This window comes from Miniopterus schreibersii, assembly GCF_964146895.1.
Source record: "Miniopterus schreibersii genome assembly, chromosome: 13".
NCBI lineage: Eukaryota > Metazoa > Chordata > Mammalia > Chiroptera > Miniopteridae > Miniopterus > Miniopterus schreibersii.
Window position 1 is genome coordinate 35,419,505 of NC_138113.1, and position 26,572 is coordinate 35,446,076.

Sequence of the window (26,572 nt, forward strand, 5' to 3'; positions counted from 1 at the left end):
GCCAAGACCTCCAGTGTCTCAGTTTCCCTGACTCCCTCAGTTCCAATAGCCCACTAGTTTCCATGCCATCCTTGGGACATAAGAATATTTGGTGAGGCTGGGAACCCCTCACTGTTCCTTTCTGAGGTCTGGCTACCTCCCCAGGGTCTAGTCAGGTGGTAGGACACAGGTGACAAGTCCCAGAGGTTGAAAGAACCTGAACCCCTTCTCCAGCCTGAGGACATCTTTTAGCCTGGGAAAAATCCTCCAATGCAAGCTCAGGTTTACCTCAGAGCCATTTCCTGTCTCCTCCGCACTAAATCACGTCAGGGGGGTTAGACTTGAAAACAAAGCCAGGAAGGGAAGTGTTTTAAAGGTAACTTGTTTCAGCTTGCCACATGAAAGTAAACGCAAAGCCTGCTACCTGCTTGAGGTGGGGGATGGAGGAAATATGGGGGTAAATCCCACATTAGTATATATAAAAAAAATATCCTACATTGAGAAGCTCAATGATCAGGCAATGTCATAAAAACCAAATGTTAGATATAAAATCTGTGGGCAGCATGTACATGCTGATGCAGCCTGGACATCATACAATTTGCAAAATTTATTCACTCCACCTATTTATGCTAGATGCAAATTTCTGAAGTTCTGGTAAAAATGGCTGAAAGAATTTGTATTATTACAGCAACTGCCCCTAGTCTTACAATCCCTTCCATGCCAGTGAAATCTCTTTCCTGTGTGCAGTGAAACAGAGGATCTTTAAGACTTCATACTTGATCTTAGCCAAAAGGCCAAGAAGCGATCACTTAAGACTTTGATTGAATTTAGCTTTAAATCCTAGTTCTACAAATGGTCTCTCTCTATATTTACAGGGGTGGGCAAAAGTAGGTTTGCAGTAGTTCCTATGGAAAATAATACAATAATTAATAAATAATAATACAAGAATAAGCTGTTTCACATACAACAGTAAACCTACTTTGGCTCACCCTGTATATATTCTCCTTAGAAACCTAGCTCCCCCCCCCCCCCAAATAATCAGCAACCCTCAAGGCAACAGAAGACAGTAGCCCAGACCTGACTAATAGTCACATGATCCGGACCTCTGGCAAGCTAAAGATAACATCTCGACCTAAGTTATGTCTCAGGTCCTGAGCTCTAAGGTGAAATAACCTCTGGGCTACTTTCTCATGAAATCAGACAGAGGGACAATGGTACAGTCCTCAGAGCTGTCCTCAAGACCTGAAGAAATTTGTCACCCTTACCTCACCTCTGACCAATCAGCTTCCAGCATGATCCCAAACTCCTAACCCATGGTGTCTTGTGATTTTGCCCTATATGACATGTAACCTACACTCCACTGGGGAGTTTGGGCTTTTGTAGCTCCCCCATTCTCCTGGATGGCGCCATTCATTATCAATAAAATAGCCAATATTTCTTCACTGCATTTCTTTATGTTTAATGTTTGGCTCTGCTGGCCAAACTGCTGACCAAGTGGATGAACTCTTTCTGTTTATAGAACAATAGCTTTAGCTATCTGGTCTATATGACCAACTATCTCTTCCTAATCTTCAGCCCCGACTTCTGAACTTTAACTCCCTGTCTCCAATTGACTACAAATCAGCACCACCTGGACATTTCACTTTGATTCTGTGTCCAAAATCAACTTCATTGTTTTTACCTCAGGCAGCTTCCTTCCTCTGTGCACGTCTTATCTCTATCAGCGAGATGGGAGTGTGTAGGCCAAGCAAAGTTCCTTCCTCTACTCAGGCGATTAATGACCGGTGTGTGGCAAGAATTTTTAAAACATGCAATACCTGACTACTTAGTCAGGGGCAATGACATCTCTTCCCTTAGATTATTAAATTTAAAAATGACAACAGCCAACACAACAATAGCCATCTGCTGTGAATGAATCAAAATTATACTTATTTTTTGGGTCAGATCAGCAAAACAGGATAGAGGAAGAGTGTGACAGAAGTCTCTAGCTTATCATGGCAGGTTCAGGAATACCCAAAAGTCTATCTCCTAAACTGCCTGGGGTCCAGGATCTCCAAGGGGAAGAATTTGTACGCTGGGGTTCAGGCATTGACACGTGTTTTAGGAAGTGAGGCGGCATTAAATGGAAGCCAGCTTGCCGAAAGCGCTGCTGGGAGAAAAGCATCAGAAAGGAGAAGCGGGTCTGACGCGGGTTGCAGGGTGCGCCTCTTCCCACCCCGGCCCGGCGGTAGTTCCTTTGTGCCCCAGGATTCTGCTGAGCAGTAAAAACTAGAGTTGTGTCATTAGGTTCCTAGGCCCTGCTGCAGGGAGTGGAGAGGAAGAGGAGGTGGCAGAAGAGGATGCGCATTATGGCCTCCCCCAGGCCGGTTCCCGCTTCCCCTCAGACTCCATCACCGATTTCCCATCAGAACAGGCAGCTCAGAAAGCCACTCAGCAGCCCCCCGCTCATTTACCAACACCCCTCCCATCCTTTCCGAGCCTGCTTAGGCCCCACCTTTCCCCCCGAAGCTTCCTCCATCCACCCAGCCAGCAGACCGCGTCCCCCTGCGCGGCTCACGCCTCGCGCACCTGTACCGAGCGGGTCACACGCCTGGCCGCTGAGAGAAAAATGTAAACGGACGCACTGACTGTGGGACCGCCTCCCAGCGAGTGGCGCGCCGGGAACACGGCCGTGCGCCCGGAGCAGAATGAATGAATGAATGAATGACAGCGTGATTCAGAGCGCGGCCTACACGCAGGGAAAAAGCTCACCGCGGCACCCACTCCGCCGCCCCGCGCCAGACGTCGCGCCCTCGCACAACCCCACTGGCGCGGAACCAGCGACCGTGAGCCGCGAGCGCGGAAGGCGAGGGCGGGAGGGAGGACGTGAGCCCGAAGAAGATCCGGCCTCCCATACGCTAAGACGTCACAAGGGGTGGGCTCTTCTTGCAGGAGCGGGTCGCGCATTGGTCATTCTCTGGACTGCGGGCTCGGATTGGCCGTGCCTCGGCGAAGGCCCCCTCGGCCAGGAGGCGGGACGGGTACGAAGGGCGTGGCCGGCGCTGGGCCCCGCCCCAGACGTTTGGGCTCCCGCGCGAGGGCAGCGGTTTGCACCTGGGATCCCCGCCTCGGGGCCGCTGCATGGGGCTGCCGGAGCCGTGGGCGCTGCCGCAGGCCTGGTTGTGGCGTCCGAAGCGTTCGAGGCGCGGTAGGTAGTGGTCGGCGCGAGTGTCGGGGGTTCGCGGCTCTGGAGGTGGCGGCCCAGGCTGACCCCGCTCGCGCGGTCTGGCTCCCTGTGTCCTGCGCTCCCTCCCGGTCTCCGACGCCGGGCTGACTGCCGGGCCTCGCGTCCCCCATTTGGAAGGGCACAAAAGCTTTCTGGGGGGCAGGGGTGCCTCTGCCTTCGCCTCCATTTTGCAGACGGAACTGGGGCTGCGGGTCGCGGACGGGGGTCGGGGCGCGGAGGCGGGAGGCCGGGATTGGAAAAGCCTGAGCGCGGCGAGGCGGGGCGGAGCGGGGCGGGGCGGAGGGGGCTCGTGGCCTCGCGAACTCGCAGCCCGCCGCAGGTGGGCCTCTGGCTCAGGGGAACTCACTTGTCCTCAGGGCCTCGCCCCAGTAGTGTCTTGTTTACCCAGCGCGCACGCCGGGGCCCAGACGCCCAGGGAGTAAGGGACTCTGACCGACGCTCACCAGCTCGGGTCATTCCCACTGGCAAGATGATGATGAATGATGCTCTCTTCTCGCCTTGAATGCAGCTGTTCGCGGCTGCCATGAGGAAAACGCAAGATATCTCACTCATGCCTAAAAGGGCCACGCTTACCAACTGCCATCACTAGAACAGCTGTATGCAGCCCAGAGGCACATTGTGCAAAACCTATTTCAGGCCCTTTATAATTACGAGGTTAAGTTCGGTGTATTGTTTGTAATAAAAATGAGCGGAAACTTGCCAGAGCACGTTGAACCTCACTGGGAATTCACTGGGGACTGTGGGGAAGAGGCCCGAAGATAGATAGCATTCATAAATACCCTAACAGCTCCTACATCTAGGGCATGAAAAACGTTGTTAAAATTCATGTGGAAGTGTGTCCAGTTAAGATATCAAAGGCCTAGGGCTTGATTAAAAGACAGGTCCCCACTTCTCATCCCTGTTTCTTCCACCACTTTGACCGACCAATTCTGGGCCACTCAGTACAGAAAAGAGCAAAGAACTCAGTTCCAGCTCTTTGGGAAAGCTTTTTAAAGCTCTTCCTCTTCCCCACAACTAATTGATGATTACTCCCTCCTTTAGTTGTGGTTTCCCTAGACCCTAGCACAGTGCTTGGAACGTAGAAGTCATTCAGTGACTGAAAGAAGCTAAAAGAGAACAAAAAATCAGTAGCATAACCAAAAAGTTTACAAAACAAAAATTTTCTTTAACTTGCTGGACAAATTATTCTTACAGGGTAGGGAGATAGTTGAGCTCTGGCATGCAAGTCAAATCAGACTTTAGCTCTTCCATGTTACTAACTCTAGACAAGTGATTAAACTTCCCTATACCTAAGTTTCCTCATCTGTAAAATGGGAGTTACAATAGTACCTACTCCATGGGTTCTGAGGATTAAGTAAAATAATTTACATAAAGTGCTTAGTGTAGTTCTTGGCACACAGGAAATGTTCAGTAGCTGTTAAGAATAAAACTAAACAGATTCACTAATAGTAAATATCTGTATAGTACTTGACCCTTCAGGATCTGTCTGCCTTTGGTCCTATATGTTTCTTGATTTTTAAAAATCTCTTAAACCTTTTCAGATCCCACCCCAACCTCCCTCAGTAAAAAAGTACATACAGGCATACCTTGCTTTGTTGTGCTTCACAGATGTTACGTTTTATACAAATTGAAGGCAAGACCCTTTAAGCAAACAGATTGCAACTCATTTTATTGCCATAATCACTTTAATGCCATTGTCTGGAACTGAACCCACAATATCTCAAGGTATGCCTGTATTCCATAGAAAATTAACTCTATGTTTTTAGTTTCACTACCCACTAGAGATTGATGAAGTGCCAAATAACATTTTGACAAGTATTATGGTAGTATTGGATACACTCAAAATGTGGTCTCTTACTCATAATGAGCAGAGGAGTAAATCAGATGGGGCCTGGTGTGGATGACAAAGACTCTTTTAGGAAGGTTCAGCCAGAGAGAGGCAGAGCTTGTGGAGGTGGACTTGGGATGGCTTCTCTCCTTATAACACATCTGTTATCATGAAGAAACTGGTTCCATTCTTTAAAGTTGTTCATAAACATTGTGAAAAGTGGAAGAAGACTTCCTGTTGGCCCTAGACCTATTTGCCAGACCTAGAGGTTGCAGATATAACCCATAGGGGATATTGCCTCACTTCCAGGTTTTCCGGTACCACTTTCTGGTTGCAGGAAACAGGCTTAAGTTATACATTTCCTCCCAGCCATAGGTCCCTTTGCACATCAGATTCTCTTAAATTATTCGGAGTTTCCAAAACAAAACCACTCCTCACTTGTAACTGTCACAGGAGAATTCTAATCTCTGATTCTGCTTTTACTGAAGCCACAAAGAATCTTGAATCCTTTCTAGGGAATGCTGTTCTTTTTGGGGACTCCCATCCAGCTGTGACATTTTATAATTAGCCATTAAAATCTGCCACAGGATGTGAGCTTTTTCTAGTGTCCTGTTGGAAAGATGTTAAGGACAGAGCCATAAATTTCCTTCTGTGTGCCTAGCATAAGATAGGCACTCAATGAATGCATGTAAAACTAGTATAGTTCTGCTTCACAGTGCTAAAATGGGCTTTCTAACCTAGTGGTTCTGAAACGTGCTTAACAGTCATCTGGACATCTTGCAAAAGTGCAGATTCTGATTCCAAGGCTATGGGGTAGGGCCTGAGAATTTGTATTTCCAACAAGGTCTTCGGTGAGGTAGATGCTGCTGGTCTGTGGACAACTCACTTTGAGTAGAAAGGTACTAACATGTCTGCATTTGCCTTTTAGAAGTACTGATAAACAGGTTTTGTTTTCTTATAGTATTGGGATGAAGTCTTGGGTTTAGGAGGTTTTCCCCCTCATTATTCTGTTTTTAACAGTTCCTCTGTTTTATTCCAAGAAATGATTTGAGGAGTCTTTCCAAGATATTTTCAGTGTAACAGGATTTTTAATAGAAGTAATCGAGGCAGGTAGGTTAAAAGAAGAGAGGAACTCAAGGGTAAGATCAGTACAAAAAATGAGTGCCTCTTTGTCCTATATAGTTTGCTTGGGTGGGACTGTAGATCTGGTCCTGAGCTTCCTAGCAGCCAAAGCAAAAAGGAAAATTTTCTTTAAATCAGTTTTGCCAATAACTATAAAGTAAAAGCTAACTGGCTGCTCTGTGAAACAGCTGTTTGTCTTACTGAGACCAGAGAATTCTTGTCTTACGGGTTCTCTAAGAGGACATTTTGGTTTTGGTACTTAAGTGACATTTTTCATAGTGTCTCTTGAGAAATCAGTAAGACTTTTATCAGTTTTCATATTTGTAGCCTAAAGGGCTCAGCAAACTGTCTGTACAGTAAAAGCAGCGGCCTCTGGTCCAGGGCCAGCTTCCTGTGACAGTAGGAGTGATTTTTTTGTTCCAGGGAAGCCATTTTTCTGCCTTGCTCTTTGGAGGGAATTTTGTGGATACAGTCAATTGGCATGTTCAGTTCTCATCATCTTCGTACTTTGATGATCTTTGTTAGACAGGAACAGTCTACTGACTTCTGAGAAGGCCTGAGAGCGTGTGTTGAGGGGAGGGGTGGCTATGAGCTCAGTCCTAAGTTGCTTGTAGATGTGGCATTTGCATCTCTTTAAAAGCCACTCAAAAGACCTCTCACTACAAGTTAGATGGCCCTGCTGCGAGGCTGTCTGGTGGTCCCAGTCAGCCAACTGGTGAGTGAGTGTTTAGAGGGGGAAGGGAGAGCAGCATGGCAACAGCCTTCCCACTGCATTGATCTAGAGCAGGAGTGGGGAACCTTTTTTCTGCCAAGGGCCACTTGAACTACAAAATTACTGACTTAAAAATTAGCTATGAAAAAAACTCCTAGCTTTATTGAATTTCGAGTCCTCCCTGCAGTTGCCTTGGCAGGGCCAGACCAAATGATTTCCAGGCCAGACATTCGCCACCCCTGATCTAGAGTGACCCAGTGGCTCTTCCTAGGGCCCTGGAGGACCCTTTCTTTGACTCTAAGCAAAAAGTGGGGAAGCAGCCCTAAGGGAAAAAAGGGGCTGGTGGTGCCTCCCAGGATCCTGAGGATGGCATCAGCCTATTGAAGACACATCTACCCCTCTACAGGTTTGAGCCTGTTCTTTTTACTTTGCTTTGCTTTCATCTGTAAAGGAGAGGGACACAGCACTCATGGTGACCTGCCTTACAGGGAAAGATGGGACAATGTGGAGGACTAAGGGGCTTCAGGGCTTCCACCACCAGGGAAGGAGCAGGTGGAATGGCAGTCACTCATGGCCATTGGCTTCCCATTCTCAAACCTCCAGCCACAGCATTGCTGGCATCCACCCTGCTCTGAGGCAGCCTGGGCCTCTTGTGTCTGCCCCTTTTGTTGGCCTGCCTCACATCTGTCTTTACCCCCTTTCATGCTGCCTCCCACACATAGATGGGCTTCTGCCTTTAAGCTCCTTTCTCCCATCAATCTACTTCCCCCAGAAGCCTTCCAGCAACCTACAGCGGTAGGTTCTACCCCAACCCCTCCCCCTTTCCTTGTGGGCAGTTTCATATTCTTAGAGAAAGAGCAGCACTGAGAGCCTCTTTTTCTGGTTTTCTGGTCAGATTCTGCTTGTGTGCGCGTGGCATTTGCCACTTATACCTGTGGCCTGTGAAAACAAGAGTGTTGGGGCTTTGGCCCCTGAACTTGGGCTTGCTGTGTCAAGCAGCACCTCACTCTGGCTGCTGCAGGAGGCTGTCTGAAAGATGGCCCTTCCCAAACAAAGTTCGGTATAAGTCAGATTGTTTCAAAGGGAGCTCATGATTTAAAGAAAGAATCCTGGGAAAGTCCTCTTTTGATCAGAGGAGGATTGCTCCCTAGTTGATCATTTGTTTATTTGAATGGTTTAGTGAAGAGAGGAACATCATCCTTCCCCCCAGTTCCCAGTCCTCCTTTCTCCACCCTGGATTGGAGCAAGTGGGAGGAAGCCCTGGCAGTTGGGACAGGATTGCACAAGGGTGGTGCAGCATTCACCAGGAAGGGTCAGATCAGATGTCCAGGCTTATGGAGTTAGTGTTACCACATACGTGATGTGTGAGCATATTTTTACTGTAGGGCAGGAGTAAGGCAAGCAAGCCTGCATCACTCCTAATTATATCTGGTAGGTCATACGGCTTCTGCAAGTCCTGGAAGGTGTCTACTGAATAGCTTACAATTCTAGCTCACCACCCCCCAGGGATAAATGGATACCTTCTGTTTTGGAATCCAGACAAGACATAAAAAATACCTCACCAAAACAAAGAGATTATTCCTTTGCACCGCTCTCTTGCCCCAGCATCCTCTTATTCCAGCTCTATCTTAGGACCACACTCTTTAGTGGAGGAGAGAGTAGAGGAGTGAGAGGGGGATTAGCTGCCATCCATCAGGGCCCAACACCAGCCAGTAAGATAGTTTAGGAATGGAGCAAGAAGTAGAAACTAGGGGCTACGGGCTAGGTGCAGCTGTCACCCTGATTTTTCCAGTTCATAGGCTCAGCTTATCCTCATAGTTATGAAAACAGTTTGCCTGGAAGCATGTTCATGTGCAGTTTCTTAAATAGCCACAAGGGGATGATGTGGCTCCATGAAAATCTTCAGCAGGACTTAGTGACTCATCTGTGTCCCTCTACCAGTCTCTTCCCTCTTCTACTTTGTGGGCCTGTTTTGTGACTTTTTCCCTCATTGGTTCATAAAGAGCTTAGGTTCTGGAGTCACACAGTTCTAGAGTGGAATCTCTCTGAGCCTTGGTTTCCCCCTCTGAAATGAGGATAAAAGGACCTGCCTCCCGTGGGAAACGCACCCTCACATGCTGCGGGTAGGAGTGGAAATTGATGTCACCCCATTGAGAGCCACTTGGCAGCATATGCCAGTACTCATGCATGTACCCTTCGCCTCAGCAGTTCTGCTTGTGGCTGTTTATGCTGAGGGTGTGCTAGCATGCGTGCAAACGATGTGTGTTTGCAGCATTGTTTGTAATAGCAAAAGATTGGAAATAACCCAAATACCCACTAGTAAGGGACTGGTGAAATGAAGTAGAGTGCAGTCTTACAGTGGAATATAGCACTGGGCAGCGACACAAGGAAAGAGGAAGCTGTGTGTTGCCGAGGCTCTGAACGTCGTGTCCTGTACAGTTGGCTGTTTTCACGTAAAGAGGGAGAAGGATGAAGGAGGCGTTTGTGTCTGTGTCTGTTTGCATGTACATCAGGTGAGACACAAAGTTAAGGGTTTTTGTGGGTTATCTGGTAGTAAATATTTTGCTGATTTATATAAACATAGGCTGCTTTTTCTCCTCTGTTGGACTTTGTTCCTTGTAACTTGTTACACTGATCCTGTCACACACACAGCCCCCTTGAAGGTGGCATTAGCTGGCACTGTGCCAGGCACTGTCATGGTACCCTGCATGTACTAGCTCATTTTAGGGAGGAACAGGGACAAGGGCGGAGAGATATTTGATCTAATGGTCATTTTATATTTCAGCCATGGTGGTTGTGAGAAGTAAACGAGAGTACATGTGGAGTGTGTGCTCTTCTCTAGGGTGGCACTGTATTGGTCGGAGCCTTGAGTGCCCAGACAGGCAGGGTAGGACCCTCTCAGGATAGCTGTCTTCACACATTTGTGCTTCCTGGTGTGTGAGCCAATCAGGGTGAGCCCACATCCACAGCCGCCTCCACTTTCTCAAACTTCCCTGCTGCCACCTGCTTGCCATCACTCACTCCCTGGTCTCTGAGGAAACAAGGCTATTTGTGTCCAAGTTTTAGCTTTGGGGTTGGCCCACTGCACTTCAGGCAGCTGCTGAAATCCTGGGTGCTTGAGGGTCCCTTTCCTCCCCTTTCATATCCTCCCAGAGTTGTGTTCCCAGCAGCAGCCCTTGCCTGCGCACTCAGGCTGAGAGGGTCTCCCTCTGTCCCTGAAGCTCTTATTGCAACAGTCCTATTTTCAGATCCACCTCCTAAATTGTCCCTTCTTCCCTCCCTGCCTGCTTCCTAGTGTGTGTCTCTTTACAATCTGCTCCACAACCTGGGGCGTGGCTTCTGTGCTTTGAGAGGGTCCTGCCTTCTCTGCAGGGCAGAGTGGGCCCTGCAGCCTGGGTTCAGCTGAGGCCTGGGCGTGCCCTGACTTGCTCTCCTACAGAGCAGAGCCGTGAGAGCCAGGCCAGAGCCGCCTGCTGACAGCAGATCCGCAGCTGGGCTGGCACAGGGCAGGCCTCTTACCCATTGGAGCTGGGCTGAAGGGACAGGGACGAAAAGGTGACTTTAGTGAGAACCAAGCCTTGACTCTGATTTGGACCTGCAGTGACCCTCCTGGGCACCTGCTGCCGGGGCTGGTACAGGCCACATAAAAGCAGAGGACAGAATGTTGTGCTCCTGCCTTCCCTTCAGAAGGGTTTGGGGCCTAGGAAACACTCGACCTGGACCTCTATTCTTCTCTGAGGAAGTAGCCATAATTTTTTGTTTGTTTTTCTTTGGTGGAAAAAAATGTTTTTTCTTAATCATTAAAAAACAAGGTTGCCTGGACACAGATGTAGAAAATTTGTATCTTTTTCTCTCCCTTTCCCACTTTATAGGCAGCTGAAGGCTTCAGGGAACCCTGCCCTAGGGACGTGTCAATGGCCTTGGGAGAAGAAAAGGCAGAGGTGGTGGCATCCACGGACACAAAGACCCCATCCTGTGGGAGGTGGAACTGCAGGGAGCAGGAGATGGACACCCTGGGGCCTGTGAGTGGGGAGCAGATGCAATGCCTAGAAGCTGAGGGAGGGCCTGCCTCCCCTATGTCGGGGGTAGGGAGCCTACCTGCCTCTGCCTGCTGTTCCTCTGGAGCCTGCCAGTCACAGGCCAGCAACACCAGCAGGGAGCTGGTAGCTGGTGTGTCTCAGCCTGCTCTCAGTTGTCTGCTTCCTCCTGCCAACGTGGGGACTGGAGATCAGCATTCTGTGGAAAGCCAGGTAGCTACTCAGGTCAATGGGACTATAGATTTGCCTAATGCAGTCTTTTGGGAGTGTGTTCCAGCATGTTGTCAACCATCTTAAATGCTTTCCCAGTCCCTGTACAAGGTGGGGCATTGGGCGGGGCGGGGGGAGGCATGGATGTGGTAATTTCTGTTTTACAGGTTCACCTGGAAAATTGGGCCTTGGGGCCAGCAGGGGGCTCTGTCCACAGCATCTTCTGTTCCTTAACGGACTGGTGACCTGAGAACCAGGGATGCTGTGGCCAAGACCTACTACCCAGAAGGTTAGGTTGGGAATGTTCTGAAAGGGAGAGCCATGTCCTGTTTCTGACTTGGTGATCTAAAGGCCTCAGGGGGGCCCTGAGGAGACTTGGGGAAGGAGGGCCCAGGGCTATGGTCTCCTGAGGGTTTGAAACTTTGCCATTGGAGACGGCAAAGCCATGGAGCCCCTGTGGTGGGCAGCAGTGTTGCTGGGCAAGGAGAATATCTTGGGCCTCCCTGACTGCAGGGAAGCCTTGCCTAGTGGGGATCATATGGAGCAGGGAGTCCTGGCTAGCTCTGTGACCTCAGGCAAATCACCAAATCTTTCAGGCCCTCAATATAATTGGGAAGGTGACCTGCATGACCTGTCCCTCCGAGCTCTGACGTCCTATTGTGTTCTGCTTGCCAAGCCCTTTCATGGGAATGACTTTGATCTCTTCAGTGTCATTGTGGCCTTGACTGTTGCATGCTGCCTCTATGGAGCCCATCCTGTGAGGAGCCTTTGAGCATGACAGTGGGAGAAAACTGAAGCTGGGCCCACCTGCCTGGGAGCCAGGGCGGTAGGAGGCTCAGGGAACCTGTGAGGCGGGAAGCAAATAAGCCAACTGGGTTGTTTCATGATGTGAGTCTGGTGCTTATTATAACTCCTGTTGGGTATTGAGCTCTCATCCTGTGCTTTTCACATATGAGCTCATGTAATCCTCGTGTCCTGAGGAAGTGGAACTACTACTGTCCCCATTTTACAGGTGTGGGAAACAAGTATCAAAAGTCATACACTTGGAAGTGGCAGTTGGGGGTTGGCACCAGGTCTATCTGTTCCAGAGCCCATGGCCTTAACAACTGTGTTATTGGCCTCTCTTGGGGCAGGTTCTTCATCACACAGATTAAAAATTCAGAGTGAAGAGGCTGAGACGAATGGTCATTTTTCCAGTGTTCAGTTACCACTGGCATGTGAACTGAGCCAAGTGGGCTTGGATGTGTCTCCTGTCAGTGACAGAATGATTGAGGCTTTATCTGCCTAGGACGTGTTTCTGAAAGGCTAGGCAGTGTGTTCAAGCTTGCACATGCCAGAGCGCTCGAGTTCTGCTCACAGGCAGGGTATCTGTGGAGGAAGAACTCTTGAAAGGACTGAGAGTGGGATCAGTTTGGGGAAGACAGTCTGCTTCCCAGAGCAGGCCAAGTCTCCACACTGCCACTAGCAGCACTCCGTCTGATTCTTGCATCAGGTAACAGACTCTTCATGTCAAGACCTCTCCTGAATATCATCTGGGCTCCCCAAAGAAAATTCCCAATTTGTCATTTAAGAAAAGAAATTTAGTGTCCTGGCTGGTGTGCTCAGTGGTTGAGCATCGCCCCAAACACCAAAGGGTCATGGGTTTGATTTCCCATCAAGGGCATGTACCTGGGTTGCAGGTTCAATCCTCAGCCCTGGTCAGGGCACATGTGGGAGGCAACCAATCCATGTGTGTCTGCTCCTCCCCACACTCTCTTCCCCTCCCCCCTCCCACTCTCTCTAAAAATCAATAGGGAAAAAAATATCCTTGGGTGAGGATTTACAAAAGAAAGAAAGAAAGAAATTTAGTTTACTTATTTTCATTTTTTTCTTCCCTCTGATTGTAGATGGAGGATACCAGGCTTTCTGCCTCAGAGGAGCTATCTCAAACTGCAACTGTTCCCAGAGCCATGGCTCTTAGCTCAGGACATGATGCTGATACTGAAGATGACCCATCCCCAGTTGAGTCACCACGGGTGCTGGACCTCAGCCAACAGCCTCACATCTCAGGTTTCCCTTTCTCGTCAAAGTGGAGGTCCATGGTGAGCCCAGGGGCCACTGCTCCTCCATTTTCCAGCTGCAGTGTCTCTGCCTCATCCCCTAGCAACAGTTTCCAGGGTCAACAAGAGAAGGCAGAGCCTCAGAGTTCCTCCCTTGCCAAAGTCTCCTCCTTGGAGCTGGTTGGCCCCCATGTGGCCCCTTCTGTGGTGGGACCAGGGCCTCCGCTCCAGTGGTCTCCACAGCCTATGTCCTCTGGGGATGATGCTCCTGGGCTTGGCAGAAGGCACCTATCCTTCCAAGCTGAGTACTGGGCTTGCGTGCTGCCAGATTCCCTGCCGCCTTCCCCTGACCGCCGCTCCCCCCTGTGGAACCCAAATAAAGAGTATGAAGACCTGCTGGACTATACTTACCCACTTAGGCCCAGGCCTCGGCTCCCAAAGCACCTTGACAGCCACGTGCTGGCTGACCCTGTCCTGCAAGACTCAGGTGTAGACCTGGATAGCTTTTCTATCTCCCCAGCAAGTACTCTGAAGTCACCCACTAATGTCTCCCACAGTTGCCCACCAGTGGAGGCCACTGCCCTGCCATTTTCTGGGCCCAGAGAGCCAAACCTTAAATGGTGGCACTCTGGAGTACCCCAGGAGCAGAGTAGCCCTGGGTTGCCATCTTGTAGTCAGCTCACATCTACTCCCAGAGCTGCAGGCAGTAAAGACACTCCTTGCGAAAGTAAAGAGCCAGCCCTGAGGGGCATGAAAGACTGGCGGACCATGGGCAAGCACCTTGAGGTGGGCCGTCCTCAGCTGAGGACATGGGATAGAGGATGGCCCTCAACCAGACCAGAAAGAGAGAAGGGGGCTAGCCAAGGCATCCGGCGCCCTGCCTGCATGGAATCTGGGTGGAAACCAGAAGAAGAGTTGGAAAGTGACGATGAATATCTTGCCCTGCCCACTCGGCTGACACAGGTTTCTAGCTTGGTTTCGTATCTAGGTTCTGTTCCCACTTTGGTGACCCTGCCCACTGGGGCTGCTGAAGGGCAGAGCTCCCTGGATGTGTCGGACAGTGATGGGCCCACTTCCTTCCCATCGGACTCCAGCCAAAGCCAGCTTCCTTCTGGGGCTGCCCTTAGAGGGTCTGGGGGGCTTGAGGGGCAGAACCACTGTTTGCTGCGCTCCTGTCTCCGTGCAAGGGACTCTGCAGGGGACAGCAGTCTGGTGAGCAGCCAGGCACTGGGGGTCTCCTCTGGAGCTCTGAGAACACGCTCCTCCTTGCCAGTTATTTTGGACCGGCAGGCATTCTCGGACTCAGATCCTAAAGGGCAGCCTCCCAGGAGAGGAAGAGAGCAAGGAAAAGAATCCCTCGTGCAGTGCGTGAAGGTAAACTTAACATTTAAGAGGCTTACGTAACGGTGTCTCATTTCTTCCCCCAGTCCACTAATAAAACAGTAACATTGAGTATGTTTCCTATGCCAGGCACTGTACTGTACCTTATCCTGTTTAGTCTTCACAACCCTTTACCCGATAAGGACTGTTCTCATTTCACAGAGAAAATGGCAGTGAGGGGTTAGGCACCCTGCCCACTTACATTTAGCAAGGGTTGGAGCCTGAGCTCTTAATGATTACCCCAGGCTGCTTCCCAAGGCTCTTGACCTTGAAGATTAAGAGGTATACTCTGCACAAGGGTCTGTGCTCAGGTACCTTTAGGAAACACTGGGCTAAACAAAAGTGGTTTGTTGACTGTGGGACCTCTCAGAGCTTCAGCTTCATAGTGGTGTAACTAGGATTGGGGGCTATTAGATGTACCATTTTCTAGACTTGGCCACTGAACCGTCTCTGATGGACCACCCAAGAATATCTGGAGATATAATTAAAACTACAGGGAACAGTGTTGTCAGCCTCAGGCTGATCCGAATTTGAGTCACAGCACTGCTGTTTTTGTAATTTAGTTCAGTCTCTTGAGTTCATTTGTTTTCTAAAATGAGGTATGCCACTTCAGGTTGTTGTGTAGAATAAGTTAAATAATTCCTGCTGAGGGCTTCGTGCAGTCCCTGACACAGGTATGTTCAGAAATGTGGACTCTGCATGTACACTGGGAGAGCTCCAGGTGAACACACTGCACCTACACTGCAGCAGGGTGGCCAGCCGGAAGGCCATATACCGATGAGCTGATGCCACAGGTGGTTCCTAGCACTTGAGGGCTTTAACCTACTTGTGATGTCCTGTGCATGATTTCATTTGTACTGCAAAGCAGGTAGGACAGATGTTAGCATGTACCTTCCTTTGTGATAAAAGATTGAGAAATGGTGAGGTAAAGTACTTGGCTCACAACCTCCCTCCCCAGGGCAAGTGACTGGCGAGTCTAGGGGCCCTGCTTTATGAGCAGCATGGAAGCAGAACAGGGACATGCAGATTTAATTCAGTTGTCAGCCGTACATTCAGGTTAGTCATGATTAGTCATTTGATGTCCACATTTTTCCTAGGAGCAGTCTGATAGTTAGGAGTGGTACCCCAAGAATTGGTTTCTGTGGCAGGGTGCCTCGTCTGGGCTGCTCCGTCATTGCCCTCACCTTCTCTGCTCTGTTCCTATGCAGGGCTGGCTTTTCTCAGTCTGTCGTTTTTATGTCATATCAGGCTGAGGGGAGATAGAACCAAGGTGGGGCATTTCCTGTTGCCCTGGCAGAGTCTGGAGTCATGGGGTGGGAATAGGCAGGGGAGGACAGAGGAAACTAAAGCCTCAAGTGAAGGAATGCTCTGGAACGGTGCACAGTCCATCTCTCGGAATCCCCTGGATATTTTTAGCCTTTTGAAAATGTAAACAGCATGTGTCTTTTATTTGTCTGCACAGACATTTTGCTGTCAGCTGGATGAGCTGATCCACTGGCTGTACAACATAGCAGATGTGACCAACCACTTGACTCCACCCAAGTCCAGTCTCACAAGTCTCAAGTCTTCTCTGCAGCTTTACCGGGTAATACAAGAGAGGGGCTAAACCTGATGCTCAGTATATTGTGGCTCAGTTGACTTTTACCTGAAATTTTATCATAGGTCTTTTTCAAATCCTTAATGCTGAAAAACTAAAATATATCAATTATTTCCTAGGCCAAATAGTTTGGAGAAAATACATAATATTTATCCTCAATCAAAAATACTTAAGGGGAATTTCCAATGTAATTTTCCAAATGTCTCAGGGATTAATAAGCATATATCTGCACTATTATGGAGTCACTAGGTACATATGGCTATTTAAATAAAATTAAAGATCCAGATTTCTCAGTTGCACAAGCCACATTCCAAGTGTTCAATCACACATGCATCTAGTGGCTGCAGTGCAGATAGAGCATTTCCATTACCACAGAGTTCTTTGGATAGTACTGATTGCTATTCAGGTGTTTGAGCTGAAATTATACTGACTCCAGAATATATGCAGGGCATTTTGATGGTATTTAAACAAAAATATGACTCAAATTTGCTACTCAGTGTTTTGCTTTTGGGGGGTTTTTCTTCTTTTACAAAAAATTGTTTTTTTCAATTTAAAAAATCTATTTGTGGTTCTGATTACAACTTTGAATCAAATATACTTAGGTGACATTTTGTGCCTGCTGTTCTGGCATAATCATCAGTAGGTCCCTCTTCATTCCCAGAAGTGTTCTGAATTGGATGATAAATTATACAGTTACTCTAAACATAACATTAACCTTGACTGAACTACCCATGGCTTCTAGCATGTCTGGTTGGCCAAACCTTTATAACCTCTAATGAAGGAGCAGGGGTATTTGTGGTCTGAGCTTGGTGCTAGTCCAGAAAGGGTTTTTCTCGGACAGGTCTTTGAATTTCTACCATGTTATAACCTGACCAAGTGCCTTCAGCAAAAGAGGGCTTGATTTACTGAGCCAGGGGCCACACCAGGCTGGGCTGAGCCTAGAGCTCCCACCACACCCAGGCAGGATGGAGGGCCTTTGTTTTCCAACTTGGAGCCAAGTAAAATTTAAGGGAGGAGGAGCCTGGCGTGGGTGGGCCAGCTGTCCTACACTAGTGGGAATGCTATTTCCTGCTGGGTGGAGAGTTCCTTGCCCAGAGTACGCTGAGGAAGGCTGAGTACGAGGGTCCTCCATGTGCTGGGCCCACCCACAGGAAGCCCAGGGGCAGTACCAAACGGCCGGGGGGGGGGGGGGGGGGGGATTGCCCTTGTTAGACTTACCTGGGTAGCCTTTCCAGAGTGGCTCAGCCCCACCCCCATCAGAGCAGGTGCCAAGTAAAACAACTCCATTCCCTCTATTGTGTCCCTCATTCCATCCAGTGCCTCAACTTCCATGCTAACCAGAAGCAACTGTCTTGCTTTATGGGTAGAACTGAGATCTGAGATGGAAGTTATCCGTGCAGGTTAGTGAACCCTAGCCCAGTGAACCCTAGCCCTCGTGTCACCCACACAACTGGGACCACACTGTCAACCCCTTCCCTACACAGAATGGTGTATGGTTCATGCATATGTATGAGATACCTTGATCCATGCTTAGACACTTACTCTAAGCATGAGTGTGGGTATGTATTCATATATTTTAACTGGACTCTCATACACTTTGTCTTAATAACACAGTGGGTTTGTGGCAACATGTAAACTATCAAGAGTACTAACGAATAAAATAATAAGCATAGGTATTAGGACTGAAGACAGGAATATAGTAAATCCAAGAGGGAAATTATAACTTAAGAATGTGAACCAAGTTCTGCACCCTGTACTAAAAGTGATTATGGATTTGACTTTACACTTAGCAGCTAAAGGAACATAAAAAACAATTACAAGGCTTGGTACCTGCAAGGGGAAAACAGGTGAGCTGCTGAGGAGACACAGCTTCCTTGATGCCTTCTCAAGGCCTAACATCCACACAGAACAGGACACTGAGGGAGGACGTGGGTGAGGCAGCAGTCCATATGGTCACGTTAATAGCATCTCCTGCGACTCTTACTTGCCAGTTCCATTAGCATAGACTGTGTTAAGAATCCCATTGCCCTGTGACTTTAGAGAACCTACCCTGTGAGGTTTGGCATAAGAAAGAAGCCCTGACTCCATACTGTTGATAAGCCAGGTTCTACCAAGGAAAAGAAACCTTATTTTATCCAACTGTAAACAGGAAAAAAAGATTCTGTATTTACTTTGGGCTCCAAAGAGGTGAAGTTAAACTATTACACTGTTTACTTGGAAAATCCTGAAGATCACAGGGTTTATATTCCAGGTTAGAGGGGAATCAAGCTACCTTACAGGAGATCATTTTGAATAACCTTTGTAAAGTGATAGTAACTAAGCTTTTTTCTTTTTCTGATATGCTTTAAGCAATTTAAGAAAGATCTAGATGAACACCAGTTCCTGGCGGAGAATGTCTTACAGAAAGGGGAGACTCTTCTTCAGTGCCTGTTGGATAACACCCCAGGTGAGGTGCTTGAGGCTTTGAATTTAGCCAGCTTGTTAGCAGGGCCGGGGACCCACACACTCACTGGTAAGCCAGTAGTGCCAGAGCCCCTCCCACATGCACCCATTGCCTTGGATTCCCATGACTTCCATATCACCAATGCTCCCACAACTGCAAAAGGCAGTTAGTCATAAAGGTAAGCTCAGTAGAAGTTAGGTGTGAAGCTTGTAAGAATCACATTCTTCTGCTTTCATCTTTTCCCGGTGTCCTGGGTGGGAATGCTGGTTTGAATCTAGCTGTCCTTGGTTTTCGGCTAGGGTGTTCACAGTGGGGAACACCCCCTCCTTCCCCAGCGCAGGTAGAACTCCTCTCTCATCTGCTTTGGGGAAGAATTTCTTTAAGGATTTAAGAGCAGTCAGTCTATTCTGAGGGAATAGACTGAAGGAAGAAGTGGACTGATGAGAAGGGACAGGGTGGACAGTGGTGTGCAAAGCTCAAACCCACTTTGTAGGGTGGGATTCCAAGGTAGGAAGAAGTGAAAATCACAAGTACAGTAAAATGTGCGTGGTACAAGGATTTATGATCACGTTGCCCTTGCTTGGGTGGGGGGGGGGGTGATATGGAAGACGAGCTAGGAGAATGCTAGGTTAAAGCAATGAAGTGATGTATCCCTAAAAGCAGACCCTAATTTCCTGTAAGACTCAATATCCAAGTGCTTTAAAAGCCCATCTATATTGTGCTTTAGATTTGAAGATGGAATTTAGCCTAGAAGCAAATAGTATAAGCAAGGCTGGGCAGGACCTGCAGGCTTGAGAGGCAATGAGGTTGCACTTTCCTGACCAGAAGTAGTGGGCAGGTGCATATTAGGGAGGTGGTATGGCCAGTTCTTCAAACTCAGCACTGTTTTGGGCCACATAATTCTTTGTTGTGAGGGAGGTGTCCTGTGCATGGTACTATGTTTAGCAGCATCCCTGGCCTCTACCCATTAGATGCGAATAGCACCCCTCTCTAGTTGTGACAATCTAAAATATCTCTAGACATTGCCAAATGTCCCCTGGGAAGAAAAATCACGGTTGAGAATGGAAGGAGCCATGGAGGCACTGCAGGGATTTCCAAGGGATAGTGCTTATCCAGTGACTTATGTGAGACCTTTGCAATCCCTGGCCTTTGGGAGGCCTTTGTTTTGGTTCTTCTGGTGGTCTCTTGCAGTAGGGTTTTTTGGTTTTGATTGGGGCAGTAATTCAGTATGCCAAGCTCCTTTGCTATCTGTAATTACACCAGCGTTTTACTGAATGAACACTGTGTGCCAGACACTGCTGAAGCAGCTGACATGTGAATTTTGTTTTTTCCACTTAATCAGCCCTGTGAGATGGATACTATTTACTCTCACCTCAGTGGAGTGGTGAACTTGCCTTGGGTCACACAAGGAATGGCAGCCAGGCTCCAGCCCCTAGATTTTGGTTCCTATCCTGTTGTCAGTATCTGGAGGTGCAGGGGCCTGAGCAGAAAGGGAAGGAGCTCAATACAAGGAAACTCTTCCCAGAGGCCACATATAACAGTGGTTCTCTTAAAGGCTATAGGTTCTTTGACCTGCACTTAAAAATCAATTCAGTAAAACTTCTCAATGCTTAATTTTTAATAAAAACATCCCACTTTGCCTTTCTCTCAAAGGAGTCTAGATGTATTTCATTGCCAAAATAAGAGGATTTGGGGGTTTCTGTGGTTTTCAGATATGTATCCAGGCTCTTTCAGATTTACGCACTGCCCCTCCCCATCCTGTTTGGCATAACTAGGAACTTTACTGATCTCAGCCTCCTGCCAAAGGCCTCCCTGCGGAAATCTGGCAGGTTTTCACTACAGTCCTGTCTCACCAAACTCATTATAATACTGGATCAAATGGCTGGAACCTATTGTCATCAAGCTGAACCAGGCTCCTGTAAAATTAAAACATAAAAATCTCACTGGGAAAGATTTCATTACCATTCCCAGCTTTCCTTTTACTTGACTCCAACCAAACATTCTAACATTCTCAGAAGTTCAAAAAAATAAAGGTCCCCTGAACTCCACTAACAGCACACAGGAGACTGAGCAAAGTTCTGGTGAACGTGGAGGGGAGAGCCCATCCCAGGTGCCCTTACAGGCAAGCTGTACTGTGCACCCTGGCTGCATTCCTCTGCCAGGCCTTGCCCTCACAGCTCTCATGAGTTGTCAGGACAGCACTTTGCCCTGATGACTGTGCACTCCTGTGGCTTCCCTTGGGGCTGATCTCAACACAGCTAGCCCGTGCTTCTGCCCACCTGACAGCATCCTCTGCAGATATGCAGCTTCCCTTTTCCCTTCCGCTGCTGGCAAATGTTGCAGCTGTGGCAGGAAACTAGGGAGAGTGTTAACACAGCTGATAAAGGTGCAGGAAACTAGAGCAGCCTTTCTGTTTAACAAAGGAAATAAAGTTTTTAAGAGAGAAAAACAAGCCTGCTGTGTGGGATGCACTCTGAACCGGGCCCATCCCATTCTCAAATGAACACTTGGCCTGTAAGAAGGAATATTGTCCTCACTAACCACCTTGTCTTTGCCTGCGTTTAGATATTTTCTTTTGAAGTCTATTCTAGGACTCATAAACAAGCATTCCCAAATGTTACCAGACTACCCATACACATGTTAAATCATAGTCCATCAGCCAGCAGAAGCTGATACGACCTGGTAGCAGGACTGGGAACCCTAATCTGGGTGTGGTTTTATTTTTTTCATTTAAGCCTTCTCCACAGGCTCTTGGGTGTGCCCCTAGTCTTATCTCTAAAAGTCAGATAATACCAGTCTTGGCCTTTTTGTGAATTACATAATTAAAAAGTGGAGCCAGAGAAATTTTTCTCTCGGCTTTAATCAGAAGTTAACAGATCCACCAGTGCAATAGCATTTCCTGGAGAGTTACTGTTAAGAGTGGACATTCTGAAACTATTGCCATGTTCTTATTTTGTGTAAAATGCTACACCCTTGTATGTTCTTTTGAAAATAACTTGCATGATTTTTTTGGGCTTCATTGCTTTGTTAGTGTTAAAGGATGTCCTCAGGAGGATCTCGAAGCAGCCTAGCGAGCTGGAGAGCCATGCAGATCACCTGTATGACACTCTCTTAGCCTCTGTGGACATGCTGGCTGGTTGCACCCTCATTTCTGATGACACACCAATGGCACACAGGAGTGCTGGTGTGATGGAGTAGCCAGGTAAGTAGAATAGCCCAAGAGAACATCTTTCCTTGGACCCCAGTACAGACCTCCTGCTTTGACATTTCCCTGTATCTTAGAAGCTTGAGCCAAGAGCTGTTAAATAAGATGGCCTGGCCCATGTGGCTCAGTGGTAGAGCAGTGACCCATGAATTAAGGTCACTGGTTCAATTACTGGTCAGGGCACAAACCCGGGTTGCGGGCTTGGTCCCCAGTAGAGGGTGTGCAGAAGGCAGCCGATTGATGATGTTTCTCTCTCATTGATGTTTCTATCCCTTTCTCTTCCTCTCTAAAATCAATAAAAAACATATTTTTAAAAATTACTTAAAAACACACACATTTCCCTGACCAGTATGGCTCAGCTGGTTGGAACATCATCCCATACACCAAAAGGTGGTGGGTTCAACTCCCAGTCAGGGCACATACCAAGGCTGTGGGTTCAATCCCTGGTTGGGGCGTTTGCGGGAGGCAACGGATCGATGTATCTATCTCACATCCATGTTTCTTTCTCCCAAAAAATCAATGTAAACATGTCCTTGAGTGAGGCTAAAGAATAAATTTTTTTTTTTTTAAAGATGCTAGGAGAGAAGCAGCTGCCATTGCCAGGAAGAAGCTGGGGGCGGGGGGGGGGGGGCGAGAATGAAGCTTCCTGTGGTGAAAAGGCTCACTGCGGTGTTTTCTGTAACTGTTTCACCCTCGCTGCCTGCTGAGGGCTAGGATGCCCTTGCTTCCATTTCTATGGTAGTCCCTTCACCACCACCTAATAGCAATAGCAGCAAAACATCTATACCTACTTTTTGTGTCTGTACATCTACACTTCAGGCTCTTCTTGCCCAACTCATTTGATACTCCATCTCCGAGCAATTACTGACGGCACCCCGTGCCTAGAGACCCAGTTACTGATAACTCCCCCACCTCCCTTTCCATAAAGGGCTAAGAGGGGATAATTGGGGAAACTTAATAGTACAACTTTCTTTTGATCTCTGGAAAAGCCAAACAGAATGATAGGGGAGAGAGGCTGAGAAAGCATAGGGGGTTGGTACCCACTTTGGGGGACAACCGGAACATACTATCTCTGAAATTGCTTCTCCAATCAAAATGTGCTTAACTCAGATTTTCTAGATTAGAACTGTAGACAAAAGAAGGTAAAGGATAATATCCAGGTATGTCAAGAGCGGGGAGTTCATGTATTTGTATCAGAGAAATGTGAGCAAGTTGTTTCAGTTCTAAAATGTTTGTTTTATTTCTTCCTCTGCAGCATTCTGCCTATAACAAATGCTTGTCTTTCTCTTTCAGGCATCTTCTCAGGCAGAGCTATGATCTGTCTCCCAAAACCTGGCTTGGTCGGAAACTTTCAGGAAGTCCTAGTAAGAGCCACTTAACACTGATATCAAGGGGGAAACTTAACCCTAATATACTAGCTTTAAAATGCCTTTCTCTTCACTGAAGTAAGGGGCTGTTGAGTTACTATTTTTATTTAAAATGAGTCCTTCCAAACTAAGGTGTTCTTTTGGTGCTTCTCTGCAAAGAGCGTGTCTTTGCAGTCTTTGATAAAGGTTTATAGGTTTACAGGTCTTTCCTCCCCCTCTACCCAGTTAAAAAGAGCAAACAGAGCTCCTAAACTAGTCTGTGCGCTGAGATCATTTCAAGAAGGCTAGTATGAGAAAGAAGGTACCAAATACTCACTACTCTCAGGCATACAGTTGGCCAGGAACTTGGGTCTTTTCATAAAATGAAGCTTACGTTTATAAGTCCTACTTTGAAGATTTTAGGAGAGACTGGAACTCTCCAAATTCATAGAAGGTTCTGAATCAGTAGAATCTCTACAAATTAGTTTGGGCTACTAGGACACCTTTGGTCATCATCTTGGCTTAGGGCTCCATCTGCCTGCCTAACATCTTAAAGGAAAATGTGTCAGGCACTTCGGGAACTGCCACTGAGCTTCAGCAAGGCTATGGGACTTAATGCTCCACATTAAAGGTACCTCTAGGAGGATGCACCCCTCCATTCCTACTCTCCTGTGGAAGAGTAGTCCAAGGTCAGGGAAGGGAAGGGCATGGATAGGGTCACACAGCGTGGTTAACTACAGAAACAAAGGCCATCAATAGTGAAGGGGAAAGAGGAATTTTTTGTTGCTTGGGAGTTGACTTGTAAGCACCTTGATGAGAAAATCTACAGATAACCATTTAAAGAATCAATTCTGTAGCTTTTAAAGCAAAATGATCACCTGTTGCTGGTAACGACAAATTATGCAAAACCAAAAATCACTTAGTTCTTACTGGGTCATGAATGAGCATGGAAGGAGGAAAACACATTTCCTCCCATATAATTTTAGTATTATAGTGAGCTAAGACTTAAGGAAAGGGTTCTTCATACTTAATTACATGAGACAGCACTTGAAAATCTTTTTCAGACTCCTTCCAGAGTCTCATTTGAGGAAGGTGCTTTAAAAAGGAAGATCTTTTAAGTTTATAAAGAATGAACAAGTCATCTTGAACCAAAAGAAGGTGATGTTGGAGCAATTACTCTCATAAGCAGACCTCTGATATCCCTTCAGAACAAAAGCATTTAGTACCAAATTACTTTTTTAAAAGAAGTTTAGGACTTTAGTTTTGGGGGCTGAGCCACATAATCTTAACACCTCACCCACCTCCATATGAACTGAAGTCCTATTATTAAGTTAACTTTTCTGCTTTAAAATTTCAAGACTGCACAGTCACTGGGAAATGATATAAAATTTAATAGTAGCTATATAAAATTCAGTATTTCAAGTGCCTGCTGCTACTATGGTGTGATTTACCATAATGCTTAAGGGCATGATCAGAATTTAAAACCATGTATCAAGATACTCCTGTATTATGATTCTCCATGTTAATCTTGGTTCCATACATAGATTTTGATAAAACACCTCCTTAGCAAGTAATTGTATATGTAAAATATTCTTAGCCTAGAATTGGTTAAAAAGGCAGACATGTCTAATAGCCTCTGTTTTTAAATTGGTATACTTCACCTTCTCTTTGATGTGGCTATAAATTGGTACATGCCTTTCCACTGAGTATGTTACAGGTTAGCCGTTAGGAGTTAAACCCAGTTCTTTACTAGTACTATTTGATAGGCATGAAAATAAGTCTATAGAAAAAAAAAAAAAATTTGAAGATGACAACCCTATAGAAACAAACTGGCCAGACTTACAGTAACTGAATGCTGCACATGCCATTCTCTTCCCATTCAATCTAATAATTGTAATGATAGGGATTTTCAGAGTACTTTATTTCAAAGTACCCTGTTTACCAAGAAAGTACTATTTTGCCTAGAGATGAACTCAAGATTTTTGTTCATCTCCTTTGAAATAAGGTGTGACTGAAGGGTGCTTATTCTGGACCTAGCTGTGAATGCCACTGAGGAATAATCAGCACAGCTGCTAATTACATCTTCAGCAATGCTATAAAAAGTCGAAGAGCTCCCTCAAAACTGAAGCTGAAATTGTTTCAGCCTAGGAAGATGCCAGCAGCCTTTTCATTGGCAAACATGGCCAGGTTATATTCAAGTAGCCTGGCTGGACAGTGCACAGTGGTACACATTAGCCTTAAGGACATAGCCTACAGTGATGTAAGTGCGGTTATGAAACCTCAAGTTTACCTAGTAAAATTTCCTAGTAGTCTCTTTAAATCAGTATAATTTAAGTCCATAGGAAGTGGCAGTACTAAGAGCTGTATTGCCAGTTTTAAGACCTTCGTTCCTGTTGCAGCTCATGGCTAAGCTCGTGCGCAAATCATAAAATGTCAACATAGGGCTGTTTTGAAGCTTAAACGGGAACATAAGGGTTGATGTAAAAATATGCTGCAATGGCAACATGTTATGTATGCTAATGGAAATTTCAAGGTCAAAGAATAGGAAGTTACTGCTCAGATCAGATAGCTATCCTGCAAGGATTTCCCAGAGACTACACTGCTTAGGTTTAGCTTACATTACATTTGTCAGGTAAGCTAATTCATGGCAGCCACTTATAGTTTGTAAGTGATAATTTCCCTTTATTAAGTGAATAGATTGTCAAAGCCCATAGTAACTTGAAATGTGTGTACTTGAAAAAGGGGGTAGGAATGGGAATATACTTTTTTCAGGACTGCATTTATTGGCACATTCATAAAAGCAAACAATGGAGCATGCTGAAACATCTTGCTTGGGTAAGCCCCAGTCTTGACTGTTACGGGGGAACAAACACTAGAATTTTCAAAACTAAGTATGTAAATATGCTTATATCTTAAAGTCATGTAATTTTTTTGCTAACTCACCAACAATAAGCTGACAGTTTGAACAACTTGCTGTATAAAACTGAAGTGCATGGCATCACACTAACATCTGTATCGTTCATCTACTTTAGAAAATAGTTTCTGAATTCATTCCCCCTTTATACCGTATCGTGAAGCAAAAAAACCTTTTGAAGCATTAAAAAAAAAATCTTCACCCAAATAACTTTGGTAATTTGAGTTCAGTTGCCTTATGTGAGGATGAATAGATCCAACAAGCACATCTATAATACAAAGTAAACTATGATTTTATTGTGAAATTCTCATAGATGGAAAATTAAATTGAATATTTATTCTGTCCATTTCATTTTACAATAATCTTACCACTTATTTTTGTACCATGTATTTCAATTGCCTGTTTAGTGAAAATAAAAAAACCTTTAATTTTTGGCTTGTTTTTAATTTCAGTTTTATCATTGAATTCAAGACCCCACCATAAAATGTGTTGCCGACAACCACATCCCAAGCCCCTAAGTAAAGAATATTTTGG

At 46.6% G+C, this 26,572-nt stretch overlaps 1 protein-coding gene across 3 annotated transcripts; it reads left to right on the forward strand.

Moving 5' to 3' along the window:
- The first annotated feature begins 3,035 nt into the window (after positions 1-3,035).
- CEP68 (centrosomal protein 68) lies at positions 3,036-26,472 on the forward strand. 3 transcript variants are annotated; one of them, XM_081156226.1, is made up of 7 exons: positions 3,036-3,166; positions 10,740-11,117; positions 13,001-14,527; positions 15,996-16,118; positions 18,480-18,576; positions 21,605-21,775; positions 23,072-26,472. In XM_081156226.1, exons 2-6 carry the CDS (start codon positions 10,782-10,784, stop codon positions 21,769-21,771), a joined length of 2,250 nt encoding a protein of 749 aa, XP_081012352.1. In that variant the 5' UTR covers positions 3,036-3,166; positions 10,740-10,781; the 3' UTR covers positions 21,772-21,775; positions 23,072-26,472. The 3 variants fall into 3 exon arrangements, with proteins under 3 accessions (XP_081012352.1, XP_081012350.1, XP_081012351.1); XM_081156224.1 differs by having other exon boundaries at positions 3,059-3,166; positions 10,740-10,889; XM_081156225.1 differs by lacking the exons at positions 3,036-3,166; positions 10,740-11,117 and adding an exon at positions 12,546-12,606.
- The last annotated feature ends 100 nt before the right edge of the window (positions 26,473-26,572 follow it).

Bases quoted from the DNA above. Each gene is read 5' to 3' on its own strand.
- CEP68 (XM_081156226.1), top strand. From the start codon at position 10,782: ATGGCCTTGGGAGAAGAAAAGGCAGAGGTGGTGGCATCCACGGACACA. The intron at 16,119-18,479 runs GTAATACAAGAG...ATATGCTTTAAG, and splicing joins CTTCTCTGCAGCTTTACCGG to CAATTTAAGAAAGATCTAGA. The intron at 18,577-21,604 runs GTGAGGTGCTTG...TTGCTTTGTTAG, and splicing joins CCTGTTGGATAACACCCCAG to TGTTAAAGGATGTCCTCAGG.